The 18,480-nt window shown below is 42.3% G+C and overlaps 1 protein-coding gene across 1 annotated transcript in view; it reads right to left on the reverse strand.

Moving 5' to 3' along the window:
* Positions 1-18,480, reverse strand: part of FLT3 (fms related receptor tyrosine kinase 3) — a 44,162-nt gene continuing 25,682 nt past the window's right edge. Inside the window, exons 9-24 of the mRNA XM_050909306.1 lie at positions 17,630-17,795; positions 13,538-13,644; positions 12,303-12,414; positions 10,562-10,740; positions 8,988-9,100; positions 8,758-8,890; positions 8,564-8,668; positions 7,133-7,243; positions 4,924-5,077; positions 4,440-4,570; positions 3,925-4,049; positions 3,437-3,559; positions 2,682-2,793; positions 2,499-2,598; positions 1,121-1,226; positions 1-135 (exon numbers count right to left, since the gene is read on the reverse strand). Coding sequence (XP_050765263.1) covers positions 1-135; positions 1,121-1,226; positions 2,499-2,598; positions 2,682-2,793; positions 3,437-3,559; positions 3,925-4,049; positions 4,440-4,570; positions 4,924-5,077; positions 7,133-7,243; positions 8,564-8,668; positions 8,758-8,890; positions 8,988-9,100; positions 10,562-10,740; positions 12,303-12,414; positions 13,538-13,644; positions 17,630-17,795 — 2,012 coding nt within the window. The remainder of the gene's footprint in view (positions 136-1,120; positions 1,227-2,498; positions 2,599-2,681; positions 2,794-3,436; positions 3,560-3,924; positions 4,050-4,439; positions 4,571-4,923; positions 5,078-7,132; positions 7,244-8,563; positions 8,669-8,757; positions 8,891-8,987; positions 9,101-10,561; positions 10,741-12,302; positions 12,415-13,537; positions 13,645-17,629; positions 17,796-18,480) is intronic.

The following is an 18,480-nucleotide window of genomic DNA, read 5'->3' on the forward strand; positions in this document are numbered from 1 at the left end:
TTATTTTTCAACCTGAGAGTCTTCATGCTGGAGCACAGTTGGGGATAGCAGAGATTCCTCATCTCTGCTTACACGCGGTTTAGTTTTCATGCTGGAATTGTGTGTAGAAACATTTTTCTTCATATTCTGGTAAACCTAGAATTGGGAAGAGGAAATAAAAGATATCTTCTGTTATTACTTATTGTACTTGGAAAACTGCTTTTCTCCCGTGAAGCAGGCACTTGCAAGGTACAGCCCACCTCCTCTTGACGGAGAATCACAGTCATATCTGCCTGTTTACTTCCCACTGACTCCAGAGGGAGTCCAGACAACTGCTTAAGTGAGATGGATCTTATCCAGCCAAAAAGAGCTGGCTTGAGAAGGGCACTGGACTGCAAAGGAGGATTTTTTTTCTAGGTACAGTGCTTTGAAGTTGCTCATTAATTTGCCTCTATGTTCAGCAGCTTCTGCCAGGCTAACAGCCTGCAGAGAGGCTCAAGGCTGCAAAGGCAAGAGTCATTCGCAGCTCCCCACATCCCAAAAGGTTCGCAAGGACACTGTGCTGGGAAACAGCGTCTGGCGCAGAGTGAATACCCAGGTAGGAATCAGTAGTTTAGAAAGAAGTTTCTTATTCTCCCTGAGGAAGAGATGACAGTCTGGTAAGGATGGAATATGACTTCCTCAGATCCTGTTTATTATTTTGACCTTTGAGAATGACATACGGCCCTCCGTCTGTGCAGACGTGGCAGCACATACCTATGGTGGCCCCCCATGAGATCCCTGGCAGGTGGCCCAGGCTCAGCTCCCCTCCCATGGCAGCTATCAGCATCACCAAAGCCAACTGCGCTGGCTCTTGCACAAGGGAAGCACATTCCCATAGCACAGGCCAAGAGATTTCAGCCTTCCAGAGTCCCGGTGCAGGCAGTGGGAGGAAGGAAATCCTCATCAGGGAGGTCAGGATTCTTTCTGATGGCAGAAAAAATTTCCCCAAACTCCTACATAGAACCACGGGCAATGTATCCACAATACAGTAGTGCACTTGAATAGAAACCAGAAGACTATTTCTCAGCTCATTGTGATCTATGGGGCTACACACACACACAAAAAAAAAAATGTTTTTCTTCTTTCTGTGTTTACTTACTGCTCCTTCTGCCTCAGCCAGCTGACAGGCAAGAGAGGAAACCAGCCAAGAAAAAGAGGGTCTTTTTCTGGAGTCAAGGGCCCAACAGGACTGCATCACGCGATAGCTGCAGGAGCAAAGAGGTGGTACAGAAAACATGTTAGCTGTTGGACTCTCTGTAAGGGACTACATGGAAGTGCAGAATTTGGATGGGAAACACGGGGCACCAGAATGATTTTATAGAAAGAGGCCAGAGGAAAAGATACAGAAAGATAAGGACAAAGGGTGAAATAAAGAACTTGGCTTTACCAGAGTTGTTAGTAAAATCCTCCTCATAGGATTGGGGCCAGGATTTCACCCTGGCTGGCACATATTAGCATGCTAACCTTGTTTTCCAGCTTCCATACAGAAAAAGGTAGGAAGACAATTCCTGTCTGTCTCTGGGGCTGAACCTGCTCCTTGTGGACTCTGTAGTCTTGAGGACACTTTTCACAGCAAGTCTTTTTATGTAATTTGACATCACAAAAATCTTTCTGAAGTTTAAATGCTACCTGGGAGATTTTGCAGTTTCATCAGGGACCAGTGCAGCACCCATCTGCTGAAGTCCCTTGCAAACTTCCTAAGTCAATAGGTTCCCTGATATTTATAAGCCCCACAGCAATCTTTCATGGGTCAATCTGTCAGATTCACCTGTACCTTTAATGCCCTTACAGTCTTTACATGGAGTGGCTGAGAACCCTATAGTGTCATAGCAAGGCACTGAGTCCCTAGACCATCTATGAAATATCTACCAGAAGAGCTCAGACAACCCAAAGTCCTTCCCTTTCCTCCAGGTCTCGTAGCTCCCCATCACCTTCTCTTCTCTTGTACCCTGGGATCCACCTCTAGGCAGAGTCCACCCAGGCACAGAGGCACAGGCTAAAAATCATGTGCTGAGAGCACAGGAATAGCTCCCGCCAGCTCTTCCTTAGCAGGGTTTTTCTCTAAGAGGATCCCTAGCCTCCTGGAACTGAACCAAACATGTTAAAGCGCAATTAAAAAAAAAAAAAAGTTTAGAAAAAATCACCAAAGATTTAGTTAATATCCAAAATGAATATGTTATAACATAGCTTTTGCAAAAAGAAAAAAAAAAAAGTCTGTGATCTGAGAACAAGAAGTTCTCTGGGAAAGGAAGGCACAGTTAAATAAAGATAATAAATTAGTCCTTTCAAACACACGCAACCTTTAGTGTTGATCACTTCTGTTTTAGGACAAAACCTGCAGGATCAAGCAGCTTTTTCCAGAGTTAGAGGAAGATCTCAGCTTTTGCAGCTTTTTTTGAGCAAGGTACAGTATACAATAAATAAAAGGTTGTACAAACAGTGACCTATACTGTGCATCACTCAGGAAATACACTTACACATGTTTTGTAGCATAATACGGTCGGTCCATTTTAAATCCACTTTGTATTAATTTGTAGAAGTTTGTATCAACCTGAATACCAGGGTAGGGATTTACACCTGTGGAAAATATTGGAGAATACATGTTAATTCAGAAGTTGCCAAAACCAAACAGTGGTCTTTTGTTGCGTTACAGAACATACCCAAAGAGAATATTTCCCATAGTAATATTCCATAAGACCAGACATCACTCTTCATTGTGTATGTCCTCTCGAATAAGCTTTCGGGAGCCATCCATTTAACTGGTAAACGAGCCTGTACAGACAGGGGGAAAGGAGGCCAGGTCATGCTGTGACACAGGCTTTCTAGATGACTCACTGTAGTTCTCACTGCTTGAGTAGGATCAATTCACGTTCGCTATGTGAAAAGCTGGGCCTCTCTTAGCAGCCCCTTTAAATTTCCCTTATAGAGAGAAATAGACACTTCTAAGGAGCCAACTAATCTCATCCATTTTAGATAACTATTTAAGGAAGATATGAGCTCAGCCCTGGAAGAGCCTTCTTCCCTCCTCTGATTTCCAGAGTGAGTAGCTCAGATGGAGATGTCCACACTGTACTTCTTCGTATAGCCAGAGGATGTGGTGTACCCCCCCACATATGCTATTGTCCCTATACTATTATTGTCCGTCACAGCAAACAATTCCCAGCATTTCCATCAGTGGATTTCAGTGTGCTTTAGAAAGGACATGAGTACCATCTCATTTACAGTACTAGCTTGATTAGGTTAATTATAAGCTAAGAAATTGCATTTGCCAAGGGCAGGAAAAAGTGAGACTTCTGCACTGTCTGTACAGATATCTATAAAGCTAACAAGGAATTTGAAAAAGAAAAGCTTCACTTTTTTGGTTCCTTATCATTCTTACAATGGTATGAAAAACAGAGAGAACTCAGGAACTTACGTTGCCCCTGACGATGTAGTTGGAGTCGTTCACTACATCTCTGGCAAGGCCAAAGTCACATATTTTCACCACTTTTCCATGGGTCACTAGTATATTCCGGGCAGCGAGGTCTCTGTGAATGCACTTAGAAGGAAAGGAAGGGTTAATGGTCTGCAGCATTTGGTATCAGAACAAGATAATTCCCTTGTCTCAGACAGAGCGCTCTGAATTGGTGCCTCCTTCCACTTACACAGTTTGGAGAATGAGCAAGCTGGACAGTCCCCCATTGCTTGTGGCAAGGGGACAGGGCCAGAGCAGGCAGAAGTGTGCAGTGCAGCCACTTCTTACTCAGGGTCATGCCTAAAACTGCAAGCCAGTCTTTGCGGTAAAGCCAGGGAAGGAGGTATAGTTCAAGCCTGCCACTGAGTGGCTCTGTTCTTCAGTCAGCCTTTTATAGACCTGTTTTTACCATCTTTTCTATCTAAATAATTTGCTACCCTTCCCCATACCGATTTGGACTCAAGAAACTCCATTCCTTTGGCAACTTGATAAGAGAAGCAAAGAAGGTCTTCAAAAGTGAGCACATTAAAATCCTCTTCTTCATCCATCTGTCTGCTTGCATGCTTAATTTTATCTGTAAAAAATAACCAAAAGTACAAGTTTTCCATGGGCTTCCTCGCTCTCTGATTAAGTCCACTGACTGTTGTAAGGATTTTCACGTGCTCCTACCAAGAACAACATCACAAAGAGCATCCATCTTTTGCATCCTTTGCTCAGACACAAAATAAAGGAAAGAGTATTTTGATACTCAAATGCTATGTATAGCATGACCAGAAACATGCTGGTCTTAACATGGTCTTAAGTGTTGTTGAATCCTTCTCCAGCAAAACTCCTGCCAGGAGGGAAGAGAGACATATGATAGAAAGGGGCCTCCTGTGTCACTGAATCTAGTCTAGTTAGATCAATAATATAATAAATAGAATAATAACAGAATTACTAGAGATAAAAGCAATTAATCTCTTACCTTCCTCAGAATACAGCACAATCCCATTTGTTCCAGATGTCACATCTATGTTTTGACTTCTTTGTGTGATTTCAAATTCATCCTCTCTGCATAGAGTTGTATTCACATCGTATTTCAGGTGAGTTCCCTTCCTGGAGTGGATGACACATTTTCAAAGGTTACACACAGTGTATCACATAATCTACACATAAACTGTTTTGCAGTGAAAAAGCATGATCAGTTATTGCTATTAAAAATCTGGGCACAGACATGAGTCTTCTCAAAACGGGAAAGAGAAAGAAGAGATTGTTTGTCTTTTGCAGTCCAGTGCGAAGAACATAAGGAGAATCAAATCTCAGTTCCTCCCAAGGCATTGCTTATTAAAGTGTGTGAAGGCACATTCTCAAGAATTCAATAATTTCACCAGTTTACAGCGCAGCTGAGAATGCAGCTTAAAAAGAGACAGTAGCTTTATAAAGTATTAAACTGTTGCTGAATGCTTTACCTGGAATTTTGGTCCAAATGGATATTGTGGTAAAAGCTGAAGTTGTGCTGTTTAAAAATATCCGTCAGTGTCCAGTGAAACTTTTCTCTCTTGCTCCTTAAGTAGTTCAGAAGGTCACCATAGCAACAGTATTCAAATATCAAGTAGATTGGTCCTGAAATAGTTGGAAATGTAAATGCTTCCTGCTATCTATAGCACTCCCTCCATTAAATCCCTAATGATGTCTCATCTTCTCCCAGGACTAATCTGTATTAAACGTCCCAAGCATCTTCCCTTCCCAGGTAGATAACCTGTACTGATGGGCAGGTAATGTTTACTGACTGTAATTACTGACTGTAATGTCCCTTTGGAAAGTCTGTGTAGATGATTCTTCCCTGTAGTGCATCTCCAAAGGGGGATTGCAAATCCCTATGAAGGCACAAAGATCCTTCCCCATACCAACGGCACTGGGGAGGACAGCACAGGCTCTAAAGATGCAACATACTGTCTAAACCATACACAGTTCAAGCAAAAGATGACCGCTGCTAATTATCTTGATGGTGTGAATTGGTATCCTTCGACCTACAGCCTTTCATTTATCTGCATTACCTTCATGCTCTAGAAATAGCCTTTTTTTTCCGTGAAGGCCACCTGAAACCCAAGTGTGCTTGCTGAGAGGACCTATAGGAGGGAAAGACCTTGCAAGGGGATGTGTCTGAGTGGAGCACTGGTCAGGCCACTTTCTCAAGAGAGGAAAAATACCTCCAATTCCTGACCCAGGCAGGCTCGGAGAAAAGCCATGACAATCCAGCAGGAGCAGAACGAAAGTCCCAGGAGTGCGGAGTGGTCACACACCCCCTCTGCAAAGTCTTACACTGGCATCACCATTTCTGGCTCAGAAAGACTGACTACGAATTTGTGGACGTTTCTGCCAGAAGGGCTCTGTCAAGCAAGGTAAGGCACACTGGAAAAAGCCTGTAAAGTCTCTCAGAGGACGGATGTAAGTCTTGAGACCCATGTAAATGCTTCTGAACACAGGACTTGGATAAGGCTGGAAGTGTTCCTGCCCTACCCTGCCAGACTAAGCAGGTCTTCCCTGCAGCTCTCCTGCCTACACCATCACATCTTGCTGAATTTTCCAGAAGGCAGTGGCAGCCTGTATAGTTTCAAATCAGCTGAAGCCACCAACAATGATCTATTTCTCTGCTTTCCTCTTATGCCTCAAATGTCTTTGCATGACAGTATTGCTGCTGACGCAAACTGGGGAAACAAGAGTTAATCGTTCTCTTTGGTCTTTTTGACTTAATAAATAACCGTGGCAGAAAATCTGTCAAGTTTTTCAGAGGCAAATGTTATAATTCATGATATGGACAAACACTGGGTAAAACCCTGCCCTTTCCCTAAGGTGATCTGTTCTTTAGCCTCTCTTCACCCACTCCTGTTCACTGCCGGACTGGCCAGAGAAGGAGTTCTTGGGACAAGAATATCTGTGTACATTGCCTCAATGATAACATGAGTCACACAATAATTAATTTGTGATAATATCTTGCCACCTTCATCTTAGCCCATCTTTGCTTAGTTCTTTCCATCTTCAGTTTATTTTTACATTCAGTAATTTAAAAAGTTGTCTCTCTTTTCATTATTTGCTTCTCTCCTCTTCCTTCTTTGGGTGTCCCTACCGCCCCTGCTCTTTTTCAGTCTCTTTTCTTTCCTGTCTAGCTTTTAGCCATTTTCCCCTTTCTTTCTACAACTTCACTGTTTGGTGAGCCACAGGACTTAAAAAAAAAATTATAATTTCTTATGAGAACATAATCATGCGGATACAAAAGTACCTTACACCGGGTAAGTTTTTCCTTTTCACTTAATAAACTGGCCCATATCAGTGCCATCACCACTGTAACAGGAAAACCTCTTCTATAGAAGGGTTATTGTATCACTTCATGCAAGTACAATTAGAGAGGACCCATTTCTGTACACATGCATGGCCTTAACTTTGCTTTCAGTTCATCTTCATCTCATTTTGGGCCAGCACAGAACAGCAAAACTGGTTGGGCAAAGAGAGGATTCAGGGGTGAAGAGAGAAACAGCAGCCTGAAGAATAGGTGATTAATTATGGCTTGGATGTTTTTAATACTGCTTTCAATGATCAATTTTTGATACTTCTTTTCTGTTCAGGAGTCCTTGTTAGTCTGGAGGTTTCACATGGTACCTTTCCGCAATTGCAAGTTACCTGACACAGTACAAGCTCCTAGTAGGTTCACTATATTTTCATGGCTTCCAATGTGAGTCATCATTTTCAGCTCACACATTAGAGCATCTTTTTCTGAAGCATCAGGTTTTTCTGTAAAAGTAATAACACAGATGGGGAAATCTCCAGCAAAGAAATAAAAATGTAAATGGTTGCGATGCTTTGTCACATGCAAGTTTTCATTTCAAATTCATCGGACTGACAGTACATTTGGGAACATCCTAAAAAATCATTGTACCGTATAAAAAGATTTAGCCAAAGGTGGAAAGTAAATGTGTGTGTGAGTATGGATCATTTGAATGCTTGGGTAAGCAGTCATAAAATGTTAATATTTGTCATTCTTGGGCTGGCAAGGAATGATAGCAGTGTATTAAGGTGTTCACAAGCACAGAAAAAATGGCAGTCAACCCTGTTGGAGAGAAATGCTAAGAGAAAAAAATGTCTTAACAGCCATATGGCATGCAACCAGTTGCAATCCAATAGCTAAGAAGGCCACCCTGTGTTTCAGTAATTGCTTTAGGCTTGTTTTTCAGCAAGAATTTGGTCCTCATGATCTCAGTGAATTGGAGATGTGAACCAAAATGATCAAGTTGAACTTCCATAAAGACAACCACAAAGCAGTGGACCAAGGAAGCGTAAAGCTGATGCAGATGTGCAAATAGGGGATGAAGAGCTGGATGGCATTGCTGGCAGGAAGGGACTGCATGGGCCCACTGGTGAGCAGGGTGCTGGTGCTGCTGCTGACATGAAGCTCATCCCGTTATGTATCAACAGAGTTGTGGTACTTGGGACCCAGTGAGGCAGCCCTCTTCCTCTGCTTGCTGCCAGGGAGGCTTGCTTCTGGACACTGCTTTTATGAGGGGTCAAGGCAGTTTGGAGAGAGGTCAGAGCAAAGCAGCAAGGAGGATTAGAGGTTTAAGAAGCCTGATCCATAAGGAAGGATGAAAAGAAATTGCTTTGTGTCATCAAGAAGAAAAGACTACAGGAAGAGGTGCTGGAAGTTTTGCAAACAAGCTAGCTCAGATGCAGGAGGTGAAGGGAGTGCAAGAGCTAGACAGCACTACAAGAAAAAGGGACCGTACACCAAAGTCCACAGAGTAACCAATGTGTCCAGCAGGCTAATCTGCACTATGAATTTGCATTTGTCCTCTTTAGAGCAGAGCAGCTCCATACTTCCCCGCACAACGCAGATCTGTGGTGTGTAGGACAAAATGCAACACACTGCAGGAAGAAGGCACTTCAGCACTACCTTTCCAAACTGAAACAGGATTTTGAAAGCATTTTGAAACCAAGCGTTTGTGAGGTGTAGCTGCTAAAAGTCTGTACGTAAAGGGACTTCTTCCAACACTGCTTCTGCTTTGGAGCCACCAGAATACATCACTGCTTGTGAAAGGCACCCAGAGTTTATCGTACCTTTTAGCATTTTGACTGCAACCTGGACTGAATCTCCTGCATTGCTAATTCCATAAGCTGTCGCATTCACCACTTTGCCAAAAGCCCCAGAACCGAGGACCTGTCCTACAAGAAACAATATGCCAATATTATTTGCAGCTGGTACAGCACAGGCTACTACTCCAACATTGTGATTTGCCTTGTGGACTGCTCACCAAATTCCAGATTTTCCCTGGGAAATTCCCATTTGAGATCATATTCGAATTCTCGGAAGTCAATGTAGATGTACTCGTTACCCAATGGGCCTACCATCTGTATCATTTGCAACTGGCTTTCATATCTAAATTGCTTTGGAAGAAAAAAAAAATGGAGTAAGTCTTAGAGAAGAAGAAACAGCCTGGTAGGAACAAAATAAGAAGGGGCAGGTATTTATGTTTGCTTTTACCTTTTTGTATTTATGAAAAATGAACACAAACAAAAAAGCGATCAATAGGAGGAAAAATCCAACAGAGACATAGAATGCAGCATTGTCCGGGGGGGAAGAAACAGCTCCTGCAACTTTAAGAGATACATATTACTACCCACTGAATCAGAGCTTGGGTGTAGAGCTAAAGGTGCAAGGAGAACCCACGGTGGCTTTGTCAGTTCTGCCAGTTTGCTGTCCTCTCATGCCTGAGCCTCCTCTGCACGGGGAATGAGATGGAGCCACATGCAAAGCAAGCAGCTGGGCTGGAGGTGTTAAGTGCTTGGCAATTCTGACATCTGTTTTCATTCAAAAAAATTGCTACACCAATTAATAAATCTAAGTGCACGGAGGTGTTAGTGTGATCCATGGACTGGACTTTGTGAGCATAAACAGGAATAAGCAATTTGTCTTCTCATCGCGTCTCCCTCCTCTCTCCCTGTGCCTTCGCCCCAAGCAATGTACGTTAGGTACTGAAGCACCAGTTATCAGCGGATGGACTGTACAGAACCTTCTCGGAGCATTGCTCTGCTGCTGAGCCAGCAACTCTCTTAACAAGTCAAGACCATGCTATAAGGTGCTGGTGGGTAGGTGAGTGTTACATGAGACCTACCCTCATATTCTGGTAGTTTCTAAGAGCATAAGTATAATGCTTACTTTCTATTGTAATTTCAACATGAATGCTCAAACTCTATCAGTGGTCACAGCTTTTGTCAGCTGTAGTCAAAAGCACCAAACAGCTTGTTTGTCCATGACAACGGAAATCTCCATATTGCAAATATCTGGATGCTTCAAAACACTTCCCAGGTGCCACAGCATGTTCCCTGTAACTGAAATGTTTTGCCCTATGGGATGGATATGGTGCTACAAGTATAAAGTGCATGGGCAAATAATCATATTGACTTTCTTGTTCAACAAGGAAAGAATCTCTCATATCCTCTACGAGAAGAGAGACTGCACAGTGGTTCCCAAACCAGGCCTTAGCCTTCTGCCATCTGCCTACAGCAGTTTAAGAAGGTCTCTCCCCTGCTACTCGCTTCTGCTTCCCAGACAGGGACTGTCCCTTGAGTGGGTCTGTTGGCTCAGTCATGCTCATGCTTGGGCACGCAATGACCTCTACGGGGTGAGGAGAGCTCCCACGGGCTTTTTTGGCAGCACTGCAGTAACCTCCAGGAGAGGAACAAGAGCCAACACCTGCCACCAGCTACCAAAGTGGCTTCAGCTCTTCGCAAAGCTGATGCCTCCAGGTTTCAGTAGGGATTACCAAGAGGAAATAAAAAAGCAGACCCCAACATTGCCATGGCTCCATCCTGCACCTCCTGTTCATGTGAAATTTCTGCTCGTTTTAATGAGGGAGGCCCCTGCTTTGGGACGAGAGAAAAGAGACACGTGTCTCCCATTCACCCACCATTTCCCACACTGTATACACACAGCGCTTGTGTCTTACCTGCAACGCCATGGCATGGTCAGCCATTTAGCCAGATAAAAAATACTGTAAGTTCTACCATGCCAGCTTTAATTGAGAAAACCTGTGGTAAAGCACTGGCTTATAGTACCTGACAGGTTAATGAAACTCTTTTCGCAGGCTGAACCGGCAGAATTGTTTGCACAGCACTCCACAGAGAAGGTTGCTGTTGTCTCCTTTACATCTAAAGTACTGCTTGAAATCCACGACCCCAGGGATCTCCTCTCTGGCAAGAAGTTGTGAATCCCCTCAGTGATTTCTTCTGTACAGCTGGAAAAGAAAGCAGACCAGTTTTGATTTTTGGCTCACAGTGGCATTTTCCAGGGGAGACGGTGGGATGCTTCAAAACATGTCTTACGTCTGTGTTGGAAGGGAGGGAAGGAGGGAGGGATAGATGGTCTTGTTTTTTATTTGTCATTGTTAGAGTGAGGCTTCAGAGCAGTTGCCAGTCTTATTTTTTGGTGATGGACATGGCAGGGTCAGTGAGGGGTGAACTGGGCTCCCTACCTCCTGTACAGGGCTCACTCCCACTCTCCATCACTGCCCTGGCAGGGCACCTGCACTCCCTGACCGCTGGGACCTCCACCAATTTCACAGCTGACACGACCCCCCCTACCGCATCTATTCCCACTGGTTTCACCTTTACCTCAAACACTCAAACCACTGAGCAGCTCCAAATGAGCTGCTACTAAAACAATAAATACAAAATGAACCCACAGTAAAAGTTCTAACTCCTTTCCCTGAAGGTATGTGATTTCAACCGCAAATTTTCTCTCACTCAAGATGGAAAGCATCCACCCTGTATTAATGGCTTATTTAAGACCTGATATGTAGAAAGACGGAACGTTATACTCAAGGGAAAGGAAGCCCACACAGAGATAATTTTGACTTTTAGCTTTTCTATCATTCATCAGCTTACTGCCTAATTTACTGTCCACATAAATAAATGAGAAAGTGTGTAAATAAATAACATTTATTCAGCTCTACACATAGTACTAGCTTCTACATGTGGAAGTTCCCAAGAAAAGAAATGTCACAGCATTTTCTTTCCAGAAAGCTGTTTTAAGGAGTATTTTAAACTTGCTAGCTGGATGTTTCTTTCCTTTTCCATTTCTGCACAAACAGATTGATGATAGGAAGCCTTTTCAGAGGTATGGATGAGAAAACGGTCTAGGTAATTTTTTTATATCTAGTTAAAATGCTTAGAGCGTTATCCACAATCTTCCAAAAGATAATTTGACCCGGTATGCTTCTGCACCATGGGATTATTAGTTCTTTGGCATATCTAAAATAAAAACTGCAGAGTTCATAAAATAGCTCAAAGCTGTTTCAGCATCTCTTGAAATTTTAGGGCCTGACTCCTTGCCGTAAATAAATAGAGGAAATGGAAACACTCTCATTAACTTTACTGGAAACACTCTCACTGACTTTACTGGCTTTGGTAATACATTACCATAACAGCTGTATTAACCAAAGCTTAACCAATTAATCAAGCCCATATTAACCAATGCATTCCCTGAATACCCTCTAAGTTTGACAGGCCAAGAGAAAAACTTAGATTGGACTTTGTAACTACTTAACTGTTGATATAAACCCAGTGTGGTTTATTTCAGTGTAAGGAGCCTGAGATACAGATCTTTATAGACTTCATTTAATGCCAATAAAAAAATTGAAAACTTTCCCTAGTTTTGGTGATCCGGTTCCCCTGGCGTGGGCCACTATGTCCCCGCGTACAAATGGTCGAGGGTGCATTTTACACCTAGTTTCTTACAGGCCAAGGATAGCTCAGATATGGTCTTTGCAATGAATCAAAAAGAGGGAAAATTATTTACTTGGATGAGTTCAGTTCGGGACAGTTCCTCCAAACCCAGGATGAGGCAGGGTAACTGTCAGCGATGCAGGAGATCTGCTTGAACAACAACTGCATCGTTACTTCAGGCTTTCCTGTGACAAGATAACACGACAATTTCTGTCAGCACATCAGTGACCCAAACTTTTACGTTTATGTGGCAATGCTACACCTGCCAAGACCAAGATCTGCTTCTGTGTTTTTAAAATAAGCCACGCACGTCACTGTGAAAGCTCGGTGCAGTCCTCAGTCCTCCTTCCTCCAGCCCCGTGCCTTGGTTCTGTGGGACAGCAGTGTGGGCAAGACGAGGGGAGCAGCCACTTCTCTGTACAGGCATAGCCAGACCAAAACAGTGGCAGAGCCGAAATTAGAAATCTTGACTTCTGCTTTTCTGACTCGGAGCAAGCATTCGGCCCTAGGACTCCCCTCACATCCCAGTTCTGGGTGTCTGGCTCATACAAAATGGGCACAGAAGATCCCTGTATAAATAATATATAATAAATAATGCTCCCTGACCTAGAGCAAGGGTCAGATGCTGCAGTCACGTGGCAGAACTGAGATAACTGAGAGCATCGGGCAAGACTCTGTGTGTGCGCGAATTGCGGGCAGGGGCGTACGAGGCACTGCAGCCCTAACATATGTGTTACACACCAAAGGGTCTCCAGACTAACTACATTAACTCACAAATGCCATTAGGAAAAAAATGACATAAACACACCATAGAAAGCTAACACCTAATGAGGATAAGTGTTTGCTCTCACTGTGTATCTCATGTGGTCTCTACAGCTCTGTAGAGCTAGAATACAGTCACTGTATTTTACAGAGATCCTAGGCTTTGTGGTTTTCTTAAGAAGTATTAATTTTCTCAGTATATGACTAATTTCTCATATTCTGTCCTCTCTGTTTACGGCAGATTAAAGGGAAAAGAAAAAAATTAATAACTTCCTCCTCCTTCCTCTGTTCTCCATCCCTGACCAACACAAGAAATATGACCCACAAGCAGCTGGCATCCTTCTCTGAACCAGTGCCTGGATTTCAGTAGTGTAGTGCAATGTGAAGAGAATCACATTTTTGCCTTGTGCTCCTCCATTTTTAACAATAAATCTATGTAAATGAAATGGGGAATACCAAGGTAAAAGCAACATATTAGCTCCATTTATATCAGTGGCAAAATCCCAGACTTTGCCAAATCTTCACAGGGATTGTTTTCTCACTTACTTCTCACGTACAGAGTGAATTTTTTTGTCACGACTGTATCATCATTTTCGGCATAAAATACATATATCCCAGACTGGTGCTGATGGTTGCAGAACTTTGACAAAATGCTGTGGAGCAAAGAAAAGGAGGGAAAAGGACAAAAGACCGACTTGAAAAAGATTTTAAAGGTAGTCAAGACTCATATATATGTTTGAAACAATTCAATATCTTCTAATGAGGAACACAGACAAAATTATTTTTGCTTAGAGAATATAAACCCCAGAATGTAACTGTCTTGATGAGAGGATATTTTTTTCCTGCAGTATTGATTTCATTCTGCAATTTTCCTCATAGTTCCTGGAGTGCATCTGGGCTGTCAGGCTGTGATGTTGTTACCAATCCATTGGAAGACAAGGTATATAACACATCCTGGCACAGATGCTAAGACCAGCAAAAGATCAAACTCTCTACTCTCCAAAGGATTTTGATGGGAGTTTCTAGTTGATATGATAAACAGCATTAGGAAATAACAATGACAGGTAGGATCATACGAGATAAGCTTATTCAAATGGAAAGATCTGACGGAAACTCAGAAATGAGATCATCATCAGAAGTTCATTGTCAATGAGACAAAGCACCAACGATCAAGATATTTCTGCAGGAGGAAGGCCAGCCTTCTACTAACCCCTATGGTGACAGCAGCAAACCAAGACCCAAACCAGGCAGGAAATGGCTTGTGGCAATAGAAATGGTGAGGGAGGGCTCTAACAAGTCCCTGGGCAGAAGCTAACAACAGAGGACTGCAGAGACTTAAAGATTCGTGCACGACTGACCTGTTGAGTCACTGGTTTATGGGACACGGGATGAGACAGGGAGAAAGGAATATATCATCTTACAGAGATGGCATCCTATTTCTGTCCTTTTGACTAGGTTATTGTTGTCAGGACGATTGTCAGATTTAAATAGCAACTATTGCAGTTCATCAACATTAGAAGAGCACTTAAGAAAATCTCTTCTTAGGTTTAGTTGCTGGCATTTTGGGGGCAGACGTTTTGGCTGACTGCTCAAGGATAACCGGCTAGGAGGCCCCCAACTCAATTTTAGTGGTAAAGGCAAGCAGGCATATCAGGGATTTTGAAGCAGAGAGAAAAAAAGACAGCCCACACCAGCAATTTGCAAAGTAAGAGAAAGCAGTAATGAGCTCGAAATCTAGAGAACTAAATCCAGGGTATTTTTCATTAAGCAAGATACATACAAAGGAACTAAGTATCTCCTTGCAATTCTAAACCAGGAAAACTCACATTGAAGCTGCCGGCAATTTTGCCTTCTGACTAAGGCAACACCTCCATATAGTTATTGACTTTTGAATGTCTGCATCTGAAATGGCCTTAAAGACGTCCCTGAACTCAGGGACTTTTTAAAATCAGACCCCTTTTAAGCTGCCTCAAAATGGATAGTGAAGGCAGGAGAAACCACAAATCATTCATTGCTTTTGAAATCTTAGGTCTGAAGGATTAAATCCTAATGAAATAATGAGAAAATATTTTAAAAAGAGTGTCTTTGATACCTGAAAATATAAGGGGATGTGAGATAAATATCATAAATTTAACAGAGGTCATTTTGTGTATGAAAACACATTTGCTCTTAGGAGGGAAGTGAAAATCATCAGTGTGCTAAAACAGAGAGACAACAAAAGCAAATAGAAAATGGAAATTCTGAAGGAATGTCTGAAAACACTTAAGGGCAGTGACAAGAGAGATGAATCCTTGGGACTTGAAATTAAAAGCTAAAGAAGGGGACAGAGTTAATTAATAAAATTTAATATGATCTATAATCAGGAGGAACAATTTGATAAGGAAATGGCAGAAACCAAAAAAAGAGAAAAACAGGAAATGAAAAAGGATATGAAAGGAATAAAGTGGAAGTGTTGGGAAATGGGATTACACAGAAGGCAACTAAAATACGCAAAGTTAGACTCACAATACGTTAAGATACGTGATGACCTTTTTTGTTTTGTTTTGAAACAAAACATTTCTGCTTTAAAGTCACATTGAAATCTGTGGTGCTACATGCTGCAGGTAGAATCTTCTGACCTCCCTACCCCTTGCTGCTTCTGGGGACTTCACACTGAATGAAATATCTACCCCTACTCTTTTTCCTCAGGTGAGACGTGTCTATCCAATGCTAGTATTCAACCAACACTGGATAGCTGTGGGGGATGTTTGTACAGAAGAATGTACTTGTCAGACGAAATAATCACCAAATTAATGTATTTTTCCCTCAATTATATTTTTCCATAAAATCAATAGAATGATAAATAAATGCAAAGTGTAACTACCTAAAATGAACATTAAAAAAAAAAAAGTATTTAATCAACAGCATAGTCAGACGGATGGCTGAGCTGTCTGTTCGAAGCAGCCTCCAGGCCAAGCTCCAGCGATGCTTGGGGCGGTGAGGCAGCCATGGCCATGGCCATGGCCGGTGCAGGGCTGGTGGTGGCTGAGCCAGCCCAGGACACGCTGCTCCAGGGACACAGGCTGGACTTTCCCCCGTCCGGCAGGTGGTGATCAGCACTCAGCAACCGCTACTCCTGTGCTGCAAAGGCTATCTGAAGTGACTCATAAATCCCAGGCCACCAGCAGCTGCACCTTACCGATTAATGAGGCTCACCTAAGCTATTTCAAGAGTTCTCAAAATTGTTATTGTTGGCCCAGTCTGCAGCACCTTCTTCTTATCTGGATTGAATTTACACCAGCTGTCAATCAGCCAAGCAAAACTGACTCCTGCTCTTACAAGCAGTGAGATGAGGTCCATACCAGCTGCAAAGCAAATCAACTAACTTGGCACTATCAGCTGGAGGGAGGTACCTGTTGGACAAGGACGAGCAAATGCTCATGGCCGTCCCCTGAGACCTCATTTCCAAAATCAGTCTTGACCACAAAGAACAGATCTGCCTAGCCCATGTCAGGTACTGCAGATTAGTCACCAACACCTACTCAACGCTATCAAAGCTCGCTGACAGCCCTCACTTTATCAGCAAGGACAGAATTCCTGTGGCCATTGCCAGTAGATGACAATTTACTAATCTGAACTGAGCTGTCTCTGAACCTTGTGAAGGTCTGACTCCAATACACCATCTGATGCAGATGAAAAGGCCAGTCTGTTGCAAAGATGACTTGACAAGCTAGTGGATAAAATTGAGTGTACCAAAATACTAAGGGAAGAAATAAAAAAAATGTAATCAAGGCTGTGACACAGTTTTATGCAGATGCTATGAGAGGTTTTAAGAATATGAGAAGAAATCAGTGCACCCACATTAACTCCTGCCTAGGTCCTGCTTGGGTTTAAAGCTAAAACTTTAAAAGAGCAGCTTGGCTTTATTTTCATTGAGGTGAATAAGAGCTGTTACCTTGAAAGCCATGGGACTACTCTAAAAGAAACTGAAGGAAATTAGATAATGTTATCAAGAAATTAGAAAGCCTAGGGAATGGAGAAAACATTAGCCTTAAACAGGATTCATGCCAGAACTTCATTGTAGGAAATAACAGAAAAGGTAGATAACTAACAGGTTTATTCAAAACATGTTTTGCAGCAGTGGAAGAATACATGACCTGGGTAATGAGCAGAACGGTATGTTTCTGTGGTACAGGCACAGTTGAACAGATCTAACAGCGGTCTGGGAAACTACGGGGCCCTGGATTTGATCTAAGCAGTTTGAAAGACACTGGGAACATCATCAAGAACAGGATGACAAAAAGGGAACATGTAGAACTTGTGATCCGGTATGAAAATTGCAACAGATCTGTAACTGAGAAATTATGTTAGAGAGAAAGGGAATGGCAAAATGCATATAAACTAAAGGGTTGCTGAATGCATAACTTACCAAAGGTTTTATTATAACTGGAGAATAAAGTGATTCTAGAAGTTATCTACATGAACTGCTGTTGAAAGCCAAAATAATGTCTGAGTGCCTTTTGTTAACACAGCTTCATCATGTGGCCCATCCACATTTTAAAAACACAAAGAGAGTACAAAACATGGACAGTAAGCAGTCCAAATGAGATATAAAGAGGAAACATTATTCTATCAAATTATTCCAAAATATTCAAGTACCTGCGTCCATCCACACTGTAACTTTGTTTACACGGAAACGTTTTTTGGGAAAATAGCCACATGCATCTAACTGACGGATACGCTGTAAAGTTAACTTCGAAGCAAAACTCTTCCTCACCAATTTCAAAATCTTCTTTAGAGTCAGTTATATTTATAAATCCCTTTTCTGAAAAAAAAAGATAAATTGATGTTATATTACAAAGGCTGGACTGCTTAATGAAGGAATTTTGACACCTGTATGTTTTTTGTTTTGTTATCACAAGCAAAAAAAAGCACCACGTTACATCACAAAAAGCATCCTGTTAATCAAAGTAAGATAATGCTTCAAAATAGTGTTGAAATTATGTCACTGTGTTCAGCTGCAATCAAATGATCTGAGCCTGCTGAAGTTGCATATTGGTCAGACCAGAGCCCTTCCACAATGGTCCAACATTTCTCCCCAGTCTGCCCTACAGACCCACAGGGCCAACAACACCATTATTTATTTGGTTTGTTTTAGGTGTATGTTCCAGGTGTTAACAGCTGCATCTCCTGGCTTTCCTCTACCATGGAACAAAACCAGGTGGCACCACCAGCATAATCAGATGTTGATAGCAGTTGTTTCTCCTTCCCTGAAATGAGCTGAAGATTTTGCAAATGAGTCTTGTAGCTGCTCTTTTATTCCTCCATCTAAATTAGACATATTTGATGCAAGACAACAGCAACATCAAAAAGTGTTTTGAAGATGTGTATGAACCATGAGCTGCTGGTACTTGCCCTGCTAGGGTGGGATTAGTTTCACCTAATGGAGCTGTCTGAAGTTCAGTGACCCCCCTAAGCTACTTGTTTGGACCTCTGATAAACTCAGTGGA

The sequence above is a fragment of the Gymnogyps californianus genome, chromosome 1 (genome assembly GCF_018139145.2).
Source record: "Gymnogyps californianus isolate 813 chromosome 1, ASM1813914v2, whole genome shotgun sequence".
NCBI lineage: Eukaryota > Metazoa > Chordata > Aves > Accipitriformes > Cathartidae > Gymnogyps > Gymnogyps californianus.